Raw genomic sequence first — 15,717 nt, forward strand, 5'->3', positions numbered from 1 at the left:
CATCAGCTGCAAACCCCATCTCATCGGCCAGAGCAGCTCATCAGCTTCATTCCAGCAACCCCCCAATTAGGCTCCCCTCCCAAAACAATGCCGCATGGCTGCTCAGCCAGATCTCTGTGAGCCAGCCCAAATTTAGTCACCTAAAAGACTAATTTACACCCTGAGTTCTGTTAACAGACAAAGTAAACCTGATTTTTTTGTAATTTATTTTACAACACACAAATACATCATTTTACAATGTAGTAAAAAAAAAAAAAAAAAAAGGACTTAAGAAAAGCCTCTTGGAAGAGAAAATCCGTTACGTACATTTCAGGAGGCTGAATATTCCCCTGCCTCTCCGGGCCAACCCTTACGGTTTGTTTCCAGCTCGCACTGAGAATGTAGAGGTTGAGTACTCTCAGCTCGAAGTGGGTGTCTGTTGTCTGCGGGTGCAGAAGGGGCGCAGCAGGGCCTCACTGGGCAGGTACGGCCAGGCGGGGAAGCAGGGGAGCTGCCTTCTGGCTGCGCTCGGCAGACATGTGCTCCAAGCGCTCTGTATAGAACCCATTGAAGTCCAGCCTGAAAGACAAAAACCCCGAAATTTCAGCAGCCTGCCGGCTCAACACCACTTGAGTGGCACGCAGCAAGCCAAACACGCTGCCCAGGGCCCCCGAGAGCCCGGTGCTGCAAGTGCCGCAGAGCACGTGCTTGTTGAGGCACTCACGGGCAGCAAGGGGATCCAACGACATAAACTCCTTCATAAGGCCAGACGAATTTTAGGACAAAGTTCTTTGAAATGAGGAGTGTGAAGCAAAGCAAGTCTCGCGGTGGGGAGAAGGGGAGGGTGCTTGCTTGGGCAGCAAGGGGCTCTGCTCCGCAGCACAGACCTCTCAAGCGGCCGCGCTCCCCGTGCCCACCCTGCTGAGCATAGCCTTGCCCTTACCCAACCACGGCCCCGGAGGAGAAACCTCTCCTGGGGCATCAGCTGAACATGGCCACACCGCAGCGAGCTCCAGACCTGCCACCCCTGCATGGGACTGCCCCGGGCTGGGTGGACACAGTGGCTTGTTCAGAGTGAGATGGGGATGTCTGCACTGTGCCACGGGTGTTGTTGGTGACACTTCTTCTGTGCTTGTCCCTTGACAACAGGCTAAATTTCACCTGTTCTTTACAGGTGTATAAAATACATCGTGAAGGACCAAAATACATTGGGAAGGACCAATTGCTCATAGCTTCTTCTCCAGAGCCACAGCTTGACCACACAACCCTGGAGACATGTCACTTGGGGACAAGGTGTCAAGGGTGAGGACTCCTCCATCTCTGCACCTTCCTGGCCACTTCCCACCACGGTTTAATACCACAGTTCACAACCACTGAACTCCAGTATTAATTCCCATATGTAATCCACCATGCTATCCACCATAACCACCATGAAAAGTTGCAGTTTCCATTACCACTACCTCCTTGCTAACACGAATATGCTTCAAATAGATTCACGATTCAAGAAGATAAGTAACTGGTTGGAAGGCGCTCAGCCAAAATCACAAGTACTGCTGATGCTTGTGAATGCCTCTCCAAAGCGGGCAACATCAGCAATATCACAATCCCGTCTCCTTCGTAATCCAAAACAACGCCACAAAACCACCCCGCTCCATGCCTGCTTTGGCCTTCCTTAGGCAGATCTCTGCACTAGACAGCCAACTAAGATGTGGCATTAAAAACGTGTGTCCTGGGAACGCTAAGCAACAGTCAGTATAAGCCTGTGAATCACACAAAAGTTACTCTCTCCATTTCTCAAATTAAGTTGCTCCAATACTAAATGAATGGGCACAATATTTGAGCTTCATGTTGCTTAACAACCTTACACAAACGGCAACAAATTGTTCCTTGACATTTTTTGGTGACTGCAGAAAACAGAGCCTCGACAGATGGAATTTATCTGTTGCTCTCTCCTGGTTGAAAAGCTTTTATTCCTCCCGTCCTTTAAGTGTTGTACAAAGGAAGCCTGACACTGGGGCAGGCATATTTACCAAGCTTTGATTCAAATACAAGCCAGGACTCCTCCACATCCCCGCTTTGAGGATCTGCTTTGCAGATTTCAATGTGCTTCCCTTTCAGCTATGTTTTTAGGGTTAAATGATCTTCGATAACCATCTCTGAAGTACTTGTGTGGTGCTTCCTCAAACTCTGCTTACGCTTCAGTTTCTTGTTTTGTGGCTGGAACTGTTATTCACTGGGGTTTGCATCACTTCATATGTCCTACCGGTCTTACTCTAAAGCTCGGTCATTGCTGTTTCCTCCAAACTGATAAAGGAAGGATATCCGATGAGTGTTAACAGCACTTGATGGGTAAGATTTCTACGTATTTGGAATTAAGTAATCCTTTTGACGTAGGCCTCTAAGCTGTAATTCTTCTCCTTTTCATTACTGGGATGCGAAGGGCTGATTCTGGAGATTTTCTGCGGTTGCCGCCCCTCTGTCAGCACTGCTAGTGATGGAGCCAAGGCACCTGAGCAGGACTTCAGCACACTGAAGATCTGCGAGTTACGTGTGAGCTTCCCCATGTTGAAGGAAACCCTCTGGATCTCTGTCTTTTGTTGTTTGGTGCTACAAATACCATGATTGTTCCCCAGTTACTCAGTACTGTAAACTGAATAAATATTAACCAGGATCACATAAATGAAAGCACGGAACCAGAGTTACGAATAAAAGGGATGGTTTGTCTTCTATCGTACCTGTTGACTATCATGCTTGAAAAGAAGTCATATAAAAAGGTTATAATTTTTAAGAAAAGACCGGTATGTCTTATAAACTCTTCCGTCTCTGTCAAATATGTTATTTCAGATGGCAACTGTCTCCGCTCCAGTTCTTGGGTTCCTGTTGCCATAGAGTCCGGGACTCGATCCAATAATCTCTACAGACTGAATGAGAGCTAAATGTCACGTCTGGGCACTCACCGTGGGACTTCCACTCTTTAAAACGTTACCGAGCAGCCTGTAGGAATGGGAAGACATGTTCTGTTGCATGGCCTGCTAGCATGCAGTATTTCAGTCAAGGAAGTGGGGACATCTGGTTTGTCAGTAAAGGTCCAGCTACGTCCAACATCTTGGTGAAGACTCATGTGGTCCCAGACAGTCGAAACTGGGGGACTCGATGGTGATGCCAGTCCTGATGGCATAAAGACCCAGTGTTTCCTCTGCAGCCCTTGAACAGAACTGGGGCATGGAAATACCAGGGGGCAAAGGACTCAGACCCTCTTCTGAATAGCTGGTCACCACTCTCGGTTGCAAACTGCTAACTGAAACATTTTGTTTTCTCACAACCTGCCTGAATCACCATACTTCCCCTTTCTCCTGATGCAGGAAGTACTCACTGCAAAACCCAACCCCTCCATATTTGGAAGAGCCAGCTCCAGCACCAGCTAACCCTGCATGTGGTCTGTGAAACACAAAGGCATCTGGTAGAAGATAGCTCCATGCACCATGGCACCGTGCTCCATAGCACCATGGACCCACAACTGAACAAGATACACAGCCAGTCTCCATGGTGCAGCATCAGTTTGTCCCACCGTCCTGGTAGAAGCATAAAGTTGACACAAGGGTGGGGAGGCGATAAAAGGGGTGAACCTCTGATGGTAAGTGTAGGAGCAGTGCTGGAAGGAGGCCACCACCTGAGCTATTGCCAGAAAAGGCCTTACATGAATGTCTGGCATCACATGTGATAAAGTGTGATGGAAGGCCATGGGACTTCTGCTGCTGCATGGCGTAAAGACTGGTAGAGGACTTGACGTTGTTGACTTCTTGAGTAACCTGAGAACCAACTCCAACCTTGGATTGAGCTGGGTGATCACACCAATGGGACGATTTCCACACATTTTTTACAAGACTCAAGGACTGTGCGGTTATGATGCTTTTCTATTAAAGGAGCAGGCAACTTGGTCTTCAACACTGTGTTGGCCATGCCCTGTGCCACCTGGAATGATGTCCAAGCAGCTGGATCATGGAGTTAGTTGCCATTAAGATCTCTTGGATGGAGCATCATAAAAAAGCCCATCTGTTAGAATTTGTACTGGTAATGATAAAAATGTGCGTGCTTGATAAAGAAGGCGGCAGGGCTGGAGCACTGAGGAGGAGCAAATGTTCTTGCCTGGATGACTCAACTGCTTGTGGTCTTGATCCCTGAATTTAGCCTAACTCTGTATGCTGCTGTGACACCTAGGGGTGATGGCAGCAAGGGGACCCTAAGAGCTTAATACCTTCGGCCTGTCAATTTTTCTACAGAGGGACCCTGCCTGCAATCTACAACAGTTCAATGATGATGAACAGAGATGCCCAGGCAGATGAAGGCTGACATAAAATGTAGAGAATGCCTTGCTCAGCTGCACCATCATTTCCTAAAAGGATGTGCAGAGACTTAGCTGTCCTGGTTAGGCCTGAAAGGAACAGCAATCACTTGTACAGTCAGGGCCTCTACTTACAGCCACAGAAAAAGTTTTGGAAGAGTTTCCAAGATAAGAAGGAGATCTCTGACTCTGACACTTCAGAAATGGAGTGAATCAGAGTTACTAGGACTGTGGAGAAGGGGTCTTCACCTACCTTCCCATTTCAGGGACTGAGTATCAACCAACAAGGGCAGTTCTGGTGGTAGGAAGATAGGCTCCTGCTCTGACAGGGAATGGAAGCAGGAGAGTTCAGAGCAGCAAGCAGTCCTGTGGCACTGCACTTCCTTTCAGATGCCTATGAGTATACCCTGTCCTCCTTAAATAAGGAGTACAATGGTACAAGGAAGAAGACAAAGACATGTAGTTCTCTAGCTGGTGGGCTAGACTCCACTCCTGGAAGCACCCATGGTAACAGGGATGACAGGCTTTAGTGTTCAACCTTGGTCTCAGCTGTGTGACCACATCTCAGATACAGCAGCAGATACTAACACAGGAGGACAGGAGCTGTGTAAATGCACGGTAGTTGCTGGTCAAGAAGTTCTCAGAAGTAAAGGACAACTGGAACCCAGTCTCCTGCTGGAATACTTCACAAAACAGTGTTTGCAATGGTTGTTACCAGGAATCCTGGTCAGCCCTGTCAGATGCTGTTAGAAAAGGACAATGAAAGCTTCAAGAGACACTGCATGAGGAGGCGACAATCTGCTTCAAAAAAACCCCACCCCTGAAACATTTTCTCTCTCTGTTTTCAGGTGTAGCACATGTCAACAGAGGTGTAAGCGTTATCAGCCAGCCATAAAAGACATCTGGTACAGAGGGACAGCGAACAAAACTTAACGGCTGCAGGTTAACATTCTTATGGTTTTCCTGAAGATTAAGTTAAAGGATGAGAACGACCAACAAAAAGTACAGTTCACAGAGACCAAACAAAGCAGAGGAGCAATACGACTACACTTAAATAAAGCAAAATGAAACAGAGGACAAAGCAGTGAGGAGAAAGCTCAAAGTACCCTTTAGTCCTACGTGGTTAAAAAGAACTAAGTAAGGATCTACTCTGTTCCGTACTAAATATCAAAGGGGTTGGGGCACGAATCCCTACAGCACCAAGGGGAGAAAGAAAATGTGATTATCCAGTTATCAGGCACATTTATGAACAAAATTACGTATCGCCGACAACTGATTCTAGCGTATCTACCCTTGAAAAGCATTACAACTTCAGATGAAAAGCGTTCTTAAAAGAATGCTTTTTCCTCAGAAAAAGATAAAAGAAACCCAATCGACACCTAAAACTGACCTTAATTTCCAGCTAGTTCTGTAAGAGCTGTTTACGATTGCTTACACATGGAAAATAAGGCTACACACCAGCTTACAGAGAGCATGAAGAAACTAATGGATGTTTAGGATGGCTTTGTTTTCTGTGCCCCTTTGCTTTCTCTGACAGCAACGAAGGTAAGTCTCAAGCGTTCCAGGCTCACACGGCCTGTAACAGTGCAAATGTGTCTACTAGGCTTACAGCCTTAGAGCAAGCACCGAAAAAAGTGTTGGTATTGAAACATTTTATATTCATGAAAACCTTAGCCTCTTAAAATTATGCTTATATGCAGTATGCATCCTGCCTCTCCACTGGAAAAATAAGCCACTGTGAAAATGAACTGGTTTTTGTATGTGCTTAGCAGTCTGCAAGCAGCATTTCTGAAGCATTCACGGTCTTTGCCAGGCGTGAGGCGGCTGGCAACCAGCAGCTCTTACACGTGACTTCCACCAAGGTGACCCTTTGAAGTAAGATATGCCAACTCCCATCTCTCGCTTGCCTTCTTATTCTGTGGTTATATGCATGCCTCAGCTGAACATTTCCAATCTGCAGGCTGCTAGGTTTCATGGGTGCTTAGCTCTTGAAAAACATATTCCAGCCACGAACACTAAAAGCTGCTCTCAGCAGCAAGCTCCATAGTTGCAGTTATTTCTGTTTTGCTCCTAAAGCGCTGGTGGAAGGATCACCATGAGAAGCAATTGGCTTGCACAGCACATGTGCTCAACTGGGGATAATGTTCCTGGAGCGTTATCTATGGTTCTTCAAAGCTAGAAGTACTGGGGCAGGTGCCTCCATGCTACAGCAATCTAGAACACAGGCCTTAAAAAGCCCAGCAACACTAATACGTAGGACTTCTATAGCAAAACCAAACACTAATCGTTCCAAAGAAGGCCTGGTGCATCTCATCTTATAGAAAAAGAAACTCAGAGGTTATAAACCCTGCAGCAAAAACTAGATCTCCATCTCTCTCTCTCTCCCTGCAGTGTACCTTGTGTACCTGACTTTTAGGTATTACTGGAGGAAATTTTACTTCTAAGCAGCTTGTAAGCATGGATGAGGCCACAATAAAAACATGTTAAGGGATGCTTATTTTAAATAAATACAAGATATGAACTTAAAACAAAATCAATCCCTTGCATGTTTTTCTCATGGAGTTCTCTTGGAATACTTAGGCTGTATTCAGGAATCTGCTTACTCACTGTCTACGCAGTGACATAATCCCCCCAAAACCTAACACTTGCATTACATTTACAATATTAATAGACAAATTTCACATAATTCAAAGGAATGTGGGGGGTTTTTTTTACAGCCTTGGGTTGAAACGCAAAGCAGTATTTCCTGTGATTTCAGTGTTTTCATTGATGGGGCAGACACACACAGTTACAAACAGCAATTATTCTTCCTGAGCTGAATTTGGGAACCACAGGAGGTGAAGTTACTGAGAGAAAAATATCAGCTCACCTGTAGATGATGTTGAGCATGCTGTGCTCACAGTCATTGGTGCTGTAAACACTGAGTTTGTCCAACAGGTCCAGCAGATGTGTTGAGAAATTGCTATCAAATTTGTTGATTGTTGCTTCGAAGCCAGATGTCAGGTGGAGGTTGTCGGCATGCTCTGCTAAAAGCTATCAAGACAAAGGCATAGTGGTCCCATGTGTTTGCCGATTTGTACTTGCCAAAGAGATGCAATTATTCCTTCTGTATTTCCTAACATACTCAAAAATACTGCCACAAAACTTAACAGTCACTCGGCCACTGAAATAAATCCTTCAGAACAGTTGCAAGGTCCTTGGTGGTTAAAAAACCTTGCTATGGCTATCTGGTAGAATCCCAGAGCAGATCCCAGTAGAGTTATACTCAAATATATGCTGTCATTATTTATTTTCAAGCAGGAGGGAAAGGCAGAAAGCAGAAGGTGTGTGTTGCTCAAGACAGGTTGTAACCTCTGGAGCACTCTGATTGCCTTGCAGTGTGATGGACCCCACCAGCTGTGTGCCAAAGATTAGCACGTGTGCACTGAGACAAAGAAATACGGACAAGACAAATACCCCAGATATGAAAGGGATGGGCTGCAAAGAGTCACACCCGACAGTTTATTGGATCATGCATCAAAAAATGCTAGTTATGCAAATAAGAAAGTTCTTGAGTTGCAGAAAGCCTGCATGTGGGTACCTACTGCAGAGCTGAAAATACAACTAAGTACTTAAAAACAAGTGCAGCAACTGCTGTGGGAGACAGGGTCTTCAAAGCAGACTTTGAGAACACCATCAGCGCTCCACACTGCCCTCAAAAATGCGCACAATCTGTCAAAGATTCTGCTTTTGGAGCCAGAGGTGCTCTAGAAACTCAGAAGGTCTGTCTGCAAGAGGCAGGACAGCCACCCTGACCAGACTGCACCCCAAGCAGCATTCAGAGAGAAAAGGGCGCAGCTGACCATCCTGTGTCCCACCTTGTTAGTCAGCTTCTTCTTCGCAGTCTCTTCAGCACGCTCCTCCTCTGTTGGCGGGCCCAGCATTGTGCCATGCTCTAAGGTGAGCCGGTCCATCTCATTATCCAGCTTCATGCTCTGGGTGAACCTCTTGGAAGGGCAGAGGGTGGGGGAAATGGTTAGATCCCATTTTTACAACTATGGCAAAGCATGAGGCTGACTCAGTTCTGCTAGCCCTGCAGCTAGCTAACTCCCATGAAAGCTAACTCTGAGATTAAATTTACAATGTTAGTACGCAAAGCTCCCTAAACCCAAAGGAAGATGTTTTTTTTTTTTAAAGCTATGGGCTCCCTGAGATGCTGGCTAGAGCATGTGCCCACAGAGATAAGTCTACATGGGCCCAATCGCCAGTCCTCGCCTGACCCTCAAAAGAGCACGCTAAAAACTACAGAGCCCTACAACTTACACCTCAAATTCTGCTGCAGGACTGGCTGGAGAGAGGTAATTTGGTTCATATGAAACTGATCCCAACACTGAAAAAGAAGAGCATAGAGAATTTTGTGGAGGGAGAAGCCACAGAAACCCTTTGGGAGAAAGGATGAGGGTCTGAGCAGTCAAGCTCTAAAGCCTGCTGGTGGGAGGAACAGAGGCTCTTCCACGTGCACTGAGGACAAGAGGGGTCGAGTTGAAAAAAGGGATTGTCATAGCTGGCTGGCACCCAAAGCAGATGGCAGTGGCATGGTCAATACGGGGAGGCTGTACATACCTGCATGCAGTTTGTGAACATGACACAGACAGACATCAGCTTGGAGAAGATCTTCAGCAGCTCTGGGTTGGTTAGCATGCAGTCCTTCAAGCAGTTATCCAGGAAGCTTGTGTGGTGGCTCAGGACATCATCAATATTAGATGCCTGTGACAGGATGATACAGTAATGAGAAACCAAACCAGGACTGCTGTGCTGCACCAGACCAAAGCTCTAACCCAGCATCCTGCCTCTGACAGTGACCTCTCAGACATGCTCTAGAGCATGTTGAGATACTTCTCATGTACCTTCCAGCTTTGAGAAACATCCTGAGATGGAGACTGTATTTGCATTACTGCATTCAACAGCCCTTCACAGGCTTTTTACCTTTGATTTGTCACATCACCTTCTCAGCCAAATGATGCTTTCTTTAATCATCCAAGCCCTCCACTGGAAAGGAGGCTCAGGATGGAGTTATGTGCACAATCTCAGTAAAGGTAGCTATAATAAGTAGAAAAGAGAAAAATAAATCAAAAAACCTTAAATGTCAGTAAGCTTACGAGGCTTTAAAACATACAGGTTGTTCAGAAACACTTTTTTTTAGGAGCACAATAAGGAACTGGGGCATGTAGTGTTGCCAGGATCCTGTAAGATTTTTGTCCAGCTCTCTCAAGTTTCAAATGATAGATTAAAACCCCCCTCTCACTCTGTACAACTATGGGATGTGCTGAAGCTGAGAACACAAGTCAAGCTTTGGAAGGAACTATAGGACTAAAACTGCCAAGGTGTCCGCACTGTTCCATCAGGATCAATGCCAAAAAACTCCCCCATAACCTTTTGAACAACTAGTACAGAACAGGGATACAAGCCGCTTTCTAATGCAATGAAGATGCTAGTTGTCTTGAAGACAATGATGTTGTGAAGATGAAAAAGATACCAGTTATATTTTTAGGAAGAAAGCACCTTAACGTCAAGTGGAAATGCACGGGAAAGAAGTCTGACAAATAGAAAACCAGAGTAAGGCACTACATGAGACCAGTGAGGATCATCCTTTTCCCTCCTAAAATGCAAATGAAAGGAAAAAACTACCCCAGTCTGTAGGCTACGGAGGTTAAAGAGCCAGTTCTGCATCCTCTGCTTGGAAATAAATGATGCCTTTATTTAAATCAAGGAAGATTTTACCCAGCAGCTGGGGATATGTCATCCTTGGTGAGCAGCCCTTTTAAAGGGCCGCATAACAAAGTGGCTGCCTGAAACAGCTTCTTTAGCTGGCAGTGTTGATATGTTGGACTCACAGGTGCCCATATCACAACAATGCCTAGAGCCAGACCTTCCCTGCCCTGGCACTGGTAGAGGGCATGCTCCATCTCCCAGAGATTTAAAAGCCTTGAAGGACACTGATGAGGATGGGAGGAAAGCATACATATGGATTACATCTCAAAGACTTTGCTAACTTGCCAAAAAACTTCCTCAGTTTCAAGTAATGACTTGTGTACATATTCACATCACGGGCATCTTTGAGTCGCTACTACTGCACTATTACTTGGAGAAGCCCTTCATGTACAATGATAGAAATGCTCTCCAAACCACTGCAGCAGCCCTCAAGGTTTCAGGAGTGAAGAAGTGTATGGTGAAGGCACAGACAGATCTCCTTCTTGACATACAGGCATGAAAACACCTTTCCCCAGTGCCAGCAAGGTCACTTTATACCTGCTATCTGCACATCTCTGGCAAGTTGAAGTGACTCACAGACGTTCCACAGCAAGGAAAAAAAATTCTGCCCACTTGGGCTATCAAAAAGGTTTGGTCGATAGAAGTTTCTTGGGACTGGATTCCTCCAAGAAACAGTATAAATTGGCAAATTCCTTTTTGGAACTGAAATAAAAATGCTTCAACACCACTATACCTCTGAAGGAACAGAGAAACTCAATGACTGAGAGCCAAAGCAGAGCGGGATCTTCAGACAGAAAGTCTCTGCAAAAACTCTGGAGTCAGGAGGTTGTCTCTTCTGAACAGGGGATGCCGCCAATACAGACCACGTGCCCGCTGCGTTTAACAGCCCCTTCTAGGACATCTGGAATCAGCAGAGATGGAAAGGAAGCGCTATCTGAAACCAGTAGGGAAGAACCTGGGACAGGATAACTTGTTCAAGTGCTTCAATTCAAGTAAAGTAAACAGTACTGTATTTTGCAAACCTAATCTTACAACAAAATTAAGAAGCAAGTACACTTCTCTCAGATCATCCAGGAGCTTGACATATAACCTCTTCTTGTTCTGAAGTCCTCGCCAAGAGTATGCAGAGATGCTCACAATCCTAGACCTGACACCTCCTGTGAATTCCCCAGGAAAAAGGATGACAGAGCATCAAAAAATGATGATTGGGTGACCCCAGAACAACTCCTCAGTATGCGGCAGAAACTAAGACAGGGTCAGTTGATGTTGAAGATTCACAAAGCTCATTGGAGAGCTGCCAAGAGAGCTGCTGTGGCTTACTGCAGATGGCAGAAGGAGTGTTGGGCTGTTTGGTACATCAGATAAATGCTCTTCACAGTGTAAGAGGAAAAAGATTTGCAACCCAGAAGCACCTGATCACAGGATGACTACCAGAGGGAAGAATAATAATGTGATGTACATCTGCCTCCTCTTCCCTCACAGTAGCTGCGGCACCCTAACACCAGCCCCAACACAGCAGCACTGCAGTAGGTAAGGAAGCTGAGAAGGACCATGAGGAACACAGTATCCCTTGGGATAAGGAAAAGGACTACAGCCATCACAAAGGTTACACTGCAAAATAAGCAAGCTTGAGGAATGGATCACTGATCGTCTGCTCTAATTAAACACAAGTTCACTGCCTGGCACAGCCCTTGCCTGTGCTGAGTGCCATACATCAAGACAACCGTCACACAAAGCTCAGGGATAGTACTTCCTAAGGGCCTTCTCAAGTTGTCTTCTGGCATGGAGGAGATGGCAGCAGGTCAGATTCCCTCACTGGCAAAGTCCTCCAACACTACTCCACCAAGCTTTGTACCCTCGAGCACTGTCACAGACCTTCACGACATACCGCAGCCCATGCAACGCATCCCTGCAGCTACAACACAGCCCTCCCGGACTGCTGCAAACACTTGAAAATGGAAGAACACAAAATGGTTGTACATTAGGACCACACAGGACCCAGTGTAGACATTTGCTATGTAATGTGGAGCAGGCAGCCTACACCTCTGCCCCTGTTTTAGGCAGCAGTACAGAAGTAACTAAGATGACATCTCTGCTGATTTTTTCCTCCCACAAAGACTTGTTTGTATGCCAGAAACCAGCAGAAGCCAGGCAGGTCCACTGGTGCTGAGAGGTGAGGCAACCAGTGCCCTGGCTCCAGCACATGTTCCCAGGGAAGGAAGAAGCTATGGGCTGGGCCCAGACTGATGGCAAGGAAGACAACATCTATTTGCAGCATTGCTGTGGCTTTCGCTAGATCTGCCGGTGCTCTGGCATCATCCTTCACTTGTCTAACGAACTTCCACAGTAACTCTGTATGCCCCCAAAGCCTGGATATTTACTACAGTTGGGTAAAAAAAAAAAACCCAAAAAAACCAACAAAACCAAAATCAAGAGAGAGAAGGGTTTGCTCTAGGCAGATGGAGAATAGCCCTTGATCTGTTGGTGACAGATTTTTTTCTCTGTTGTTAAGGATGGAACCAACAAATCTGGCACGAATGAAACCAGATATGAGAATACCTTTATGGGCTTCTTGAACAGACTGTTCCGAAAGGTAAAATTCCAATGACTTCTCATTCTTGGTTTAAAACTGGCAGGTGGGACGCTGGCTGAGAATGTGTTCCTCTGTGAGATAATAAAGCCATCTCACATGGCCATCAGGAGATTAAAAACTGATTCTTGCAGTTTTTGCAAAGAGTTAACTTCTTGAAAAGTCACTGACTTGGATTAGTGAACCAGAAATATCCTGTAACACACCTGGAAAATCCCACAGCTCAGAACATTACATCAAGCATTGGAATGGGCTGCCCAGGGAAGTGGTTGAGTCCCCATCCCTGGAGGGATTTAAAAGACAGGCAGATGTGGTGCTTAGGGACATGGTTTAGTGGCGGGATGGCAGGGTTAGGTTAACAGCTGGACTTGATGATCTTAAAGGTCTTTTCCAACCTAAACGATTCTATGATACCACCAGAGCGGAAAAGTTCTCCAGCCTTGCCCACCTGCAGTGGAAATGTACATGTGGGATAGTGACCGGAATAAGGAAGGCCCTGTTCTATAACAGATAGTCCTAACGTGCCAGTCCTTGGCAGCTTCACCAAAGAGAAAGCACAGACTTGGCTTTTAAGAGCCTGTAAGACAGCCAAGGAATCAACTGAAGATGTCTGGACCTGTTTATGATCTTTGCACCACGCATCCTTCTTCCTTTTCCATAGTTGTCTAAAAAAAAAGCAGGACATGACCTTTACGTGACAGGGTGCAGACAATGAGCTGGGCATAGACAGGAGAATGCAGCAGAGGAAAGGGATATATGACTGATAAGCAAAGAGGTGATGTAGAACAGCAGCACTCTGCAGTGTGATAAGAACGACAGCGCCCAGAAACTTTAAGTGCCTCCAACAAAATGTTTAAGTCACCTGCAGTAACTGAAATTAGGCATTTTTTCCTATATTAAATTTATAACTTAAGACTTCTGTTCCAATTGGTCTCAAGCACACACACTCACCAACTTCAGGTTCTTCTCAAGAATGTGCCATGTTGGCTCCATCACTTCAAACATCATGTAATACTGGATATTCTGTACAAAATTCAGCATCCGCTGCCGCAGTGTGAAAGCACCAGCAAACCTAGGGGAGAAATTACACCCACACAACTTAGAGCTAGCAAATGCCATGGAGAACTTATCACCAGGCTTGCACAGTCAAGCAGAGCTAAATATTTCTGTCCTAGCAAATTCACTGCTGCAGTGTGAGAGGGATTATAAAGTTAATGCAAACAATCCCTGATAATTTTTCACATATTCAAATGGCTTTTCCTCAATTGCCAGAGTCAGAGGTTTGAACCTGTTGTAGACTGGACAATTACTTTGAATATTTGCTTACACTCAACTAAAATTTTAATATTAAATTCTCCTGGATTCGGCTGGGATAGAGTTAATTTTTTTTTTATCCCAGTAGCTGGTATAGTGCTGTGTTTTGGATTTAGTATGAGAAGAATGTTGATAACCCACTCATGTTTTAGTTGTTGCTGAGTAGTGCTAACACCAGTCAAGGACTTTTCAGCTTCTCATGCCCTGCCAGCGAGAAGCTGGGAGGGGGCACAGCCGGGACAGCTGACCCCAACTGGCTGAAGGGGTATTCCAGACCATATGACGTCATGCTCAGCATGTAAACTGGGGGGAGTTGCCATGGGGGAACCGCTGCTTGGGCACTGGCTGGGCATCGGTCAGTGGGTGGTGAGCAATTGCACTGTGCATCGCTTATTCTGTATATTCTCTTATCATTATTATTATTATCCCTTCCTTTTCTGTCATATTAAACTGTCTTTATCTCAACCCATGAATTTTACTTTTTGTTTTCCAATTCTCCATTCTAGGGGCTTTCAAGCACGGCCACCCTGTCCCCTGCTGATCACAGTCATCCCGTGAGCTGGAGGTTGGACTAGAGACCCACGCAGATCTGGTTCTGCTAAAACCTCTACAATTACAGGAGAAACAGAGCTGCAGTCACATTGGCCGAGGTCAGCGCCAAGGCAGCCGAGGTCACCTTGTCACAAGAAAGTGCCACTTGCAAGGCAGAAGGGACTGCCTCACCGTGCTGGGAGGTCTGCCTTGCTCTCCAAAGAGGTACCTCCAGCACCTGGAGTGCAGATCTGGAGGTGAAAATCTACCTTCACAAATGGAACACGATAGAATCAGTTCCTGGGAAAACTCCCCACCAATTTTACCTTATTCAATTTGTACCACACCAAACCCCCAAACATTAGCCAAGCCATGTGAAGGTCACGAGTCCCTTGCTAGTGGTCTGGCCAGAAGAGAAGGATGTTGCTTTTAAACTACCGGGTTCCTCACTAATCTTGCTGATGCTAAAGCCACGACCAAGACAGTGTGTGCACAGATGTCCTCTGCTGTAACTGTTCAGTGCATAATGAGCTAACCTTAAAGACCATCTCTTCCTTTTCAGAACTTCACGCCAACAAAGAGGAATGAGCCAAGCAGCACGAAGATTGTTGAGAAGACACTTTCTACTGAAACCCAAATTGTTGTATTTTGGCCTCTCTCAGCCTGTAAGAAGTTTTTAAGTATCTTTTTCACATCAAAATTATCTGATCCATGTCACAACATATCTAACTAGCAAGAAGGAAACCCAAAACTTCACATCTGATCCAGCAGAAGAAAAAGCCATACCACTTAGCTGAATGCAGAGAGAATTGCTTGGCCGTCTTATTGCTGATCCAAACGTTGCACAGCTGTCTTTCCACATGTTTGCAATAGAACATGTGTCTGAAAAGCATCTGGTATCTTGTCAGTGCCTTCCTGGAAAGAAAGGAGAAACCCATCCAGATTAAGCCCTGTTCTGATTGACAGACTAAGCTGTGAAGGCTGAGGCTGCTCAAAGGCAAAGAGACTTTACACAACATGTTCCTTACGCCTTCAGACACACACAGATCCACACTGAAACAATTCGAACCAAAGGAAAAAAAAAATCACATTTGTAATCATCCCAAAGAATCTCTCTCCAAGGAGTCCCTCCTCCGTATTTCCTGCCAGCGGGTACATCTCCAGCCTCCTTCTTCAATTCCCTCAAGCTACCTGCAGAAAGGTCACTCAT

General features: G+C 45.7%; 1 protein-coding gene across 4 annotated transcripts in view; it reads right to left on the reverse strand.

The window, feature by feature from the left end:
* The window catches only part of TUBGCP2 (tubulin gamma complex associated protein 2), a 37,426-nt gene that overhangs the window by 4,559 nt on the left and 17,150 nt on the right, over window positions 1–15,717 (reverse strand). For 2 of the 4 annotated variants that reach the window (XR_004841836.1, XR_004841837.1), the window contains exons 12-17: window positions 15,294–15,422; window positions 13,614–13,734; window positions 8,924–9,067; window positions 8,179–8,307; window positions 7,191–7,354; window positions 307–558 (exon numbers count right to left, since the gene is read on the reverse strand). Coding sequence is in view for 2 of the 4 variants with exons in the window: in XM_009637534.2 (XP_009635829.1) it covers window positions 453–558; window positions 7,191–7,354; window positions 8,179–8,307; window positions 8,924–9,067; window positions 13,614–13,734; window positions 15,294–15,422 (793 nt within the window). In the remaining 2 variants the exon portion in view is untranslated. Of the gene's footprint in view, window positions 1–269; window positions 559–580; window positions 5,065–7,190; window positions 7,355–8,178; window positions 8,308–8,923; window positions 9,068–13,613; window positions 13,735–15,293; window positions 15,423–15,717 lie in introns of those variants that run through there. The other 2 variants (XM_009637534.2, XM_035893076.1) reach the window with 2 other exon arrangements.

The sequence above is a fragment of the Egretta garzetta genome, unplaced genomic scaffold (genome assembly GCF_000687185.1).
Source record: "Egretta garzetta isolate BGI_Z169 unplaced genomic scaffold, ASM68718v1 scaffold234, whole genome shotgun sequence".
NCBI lineage: Eukaryota > Metazoa > Chordata > Aves > Pelecaniformes > Ardeidae > Egretta > Egretta garzetta.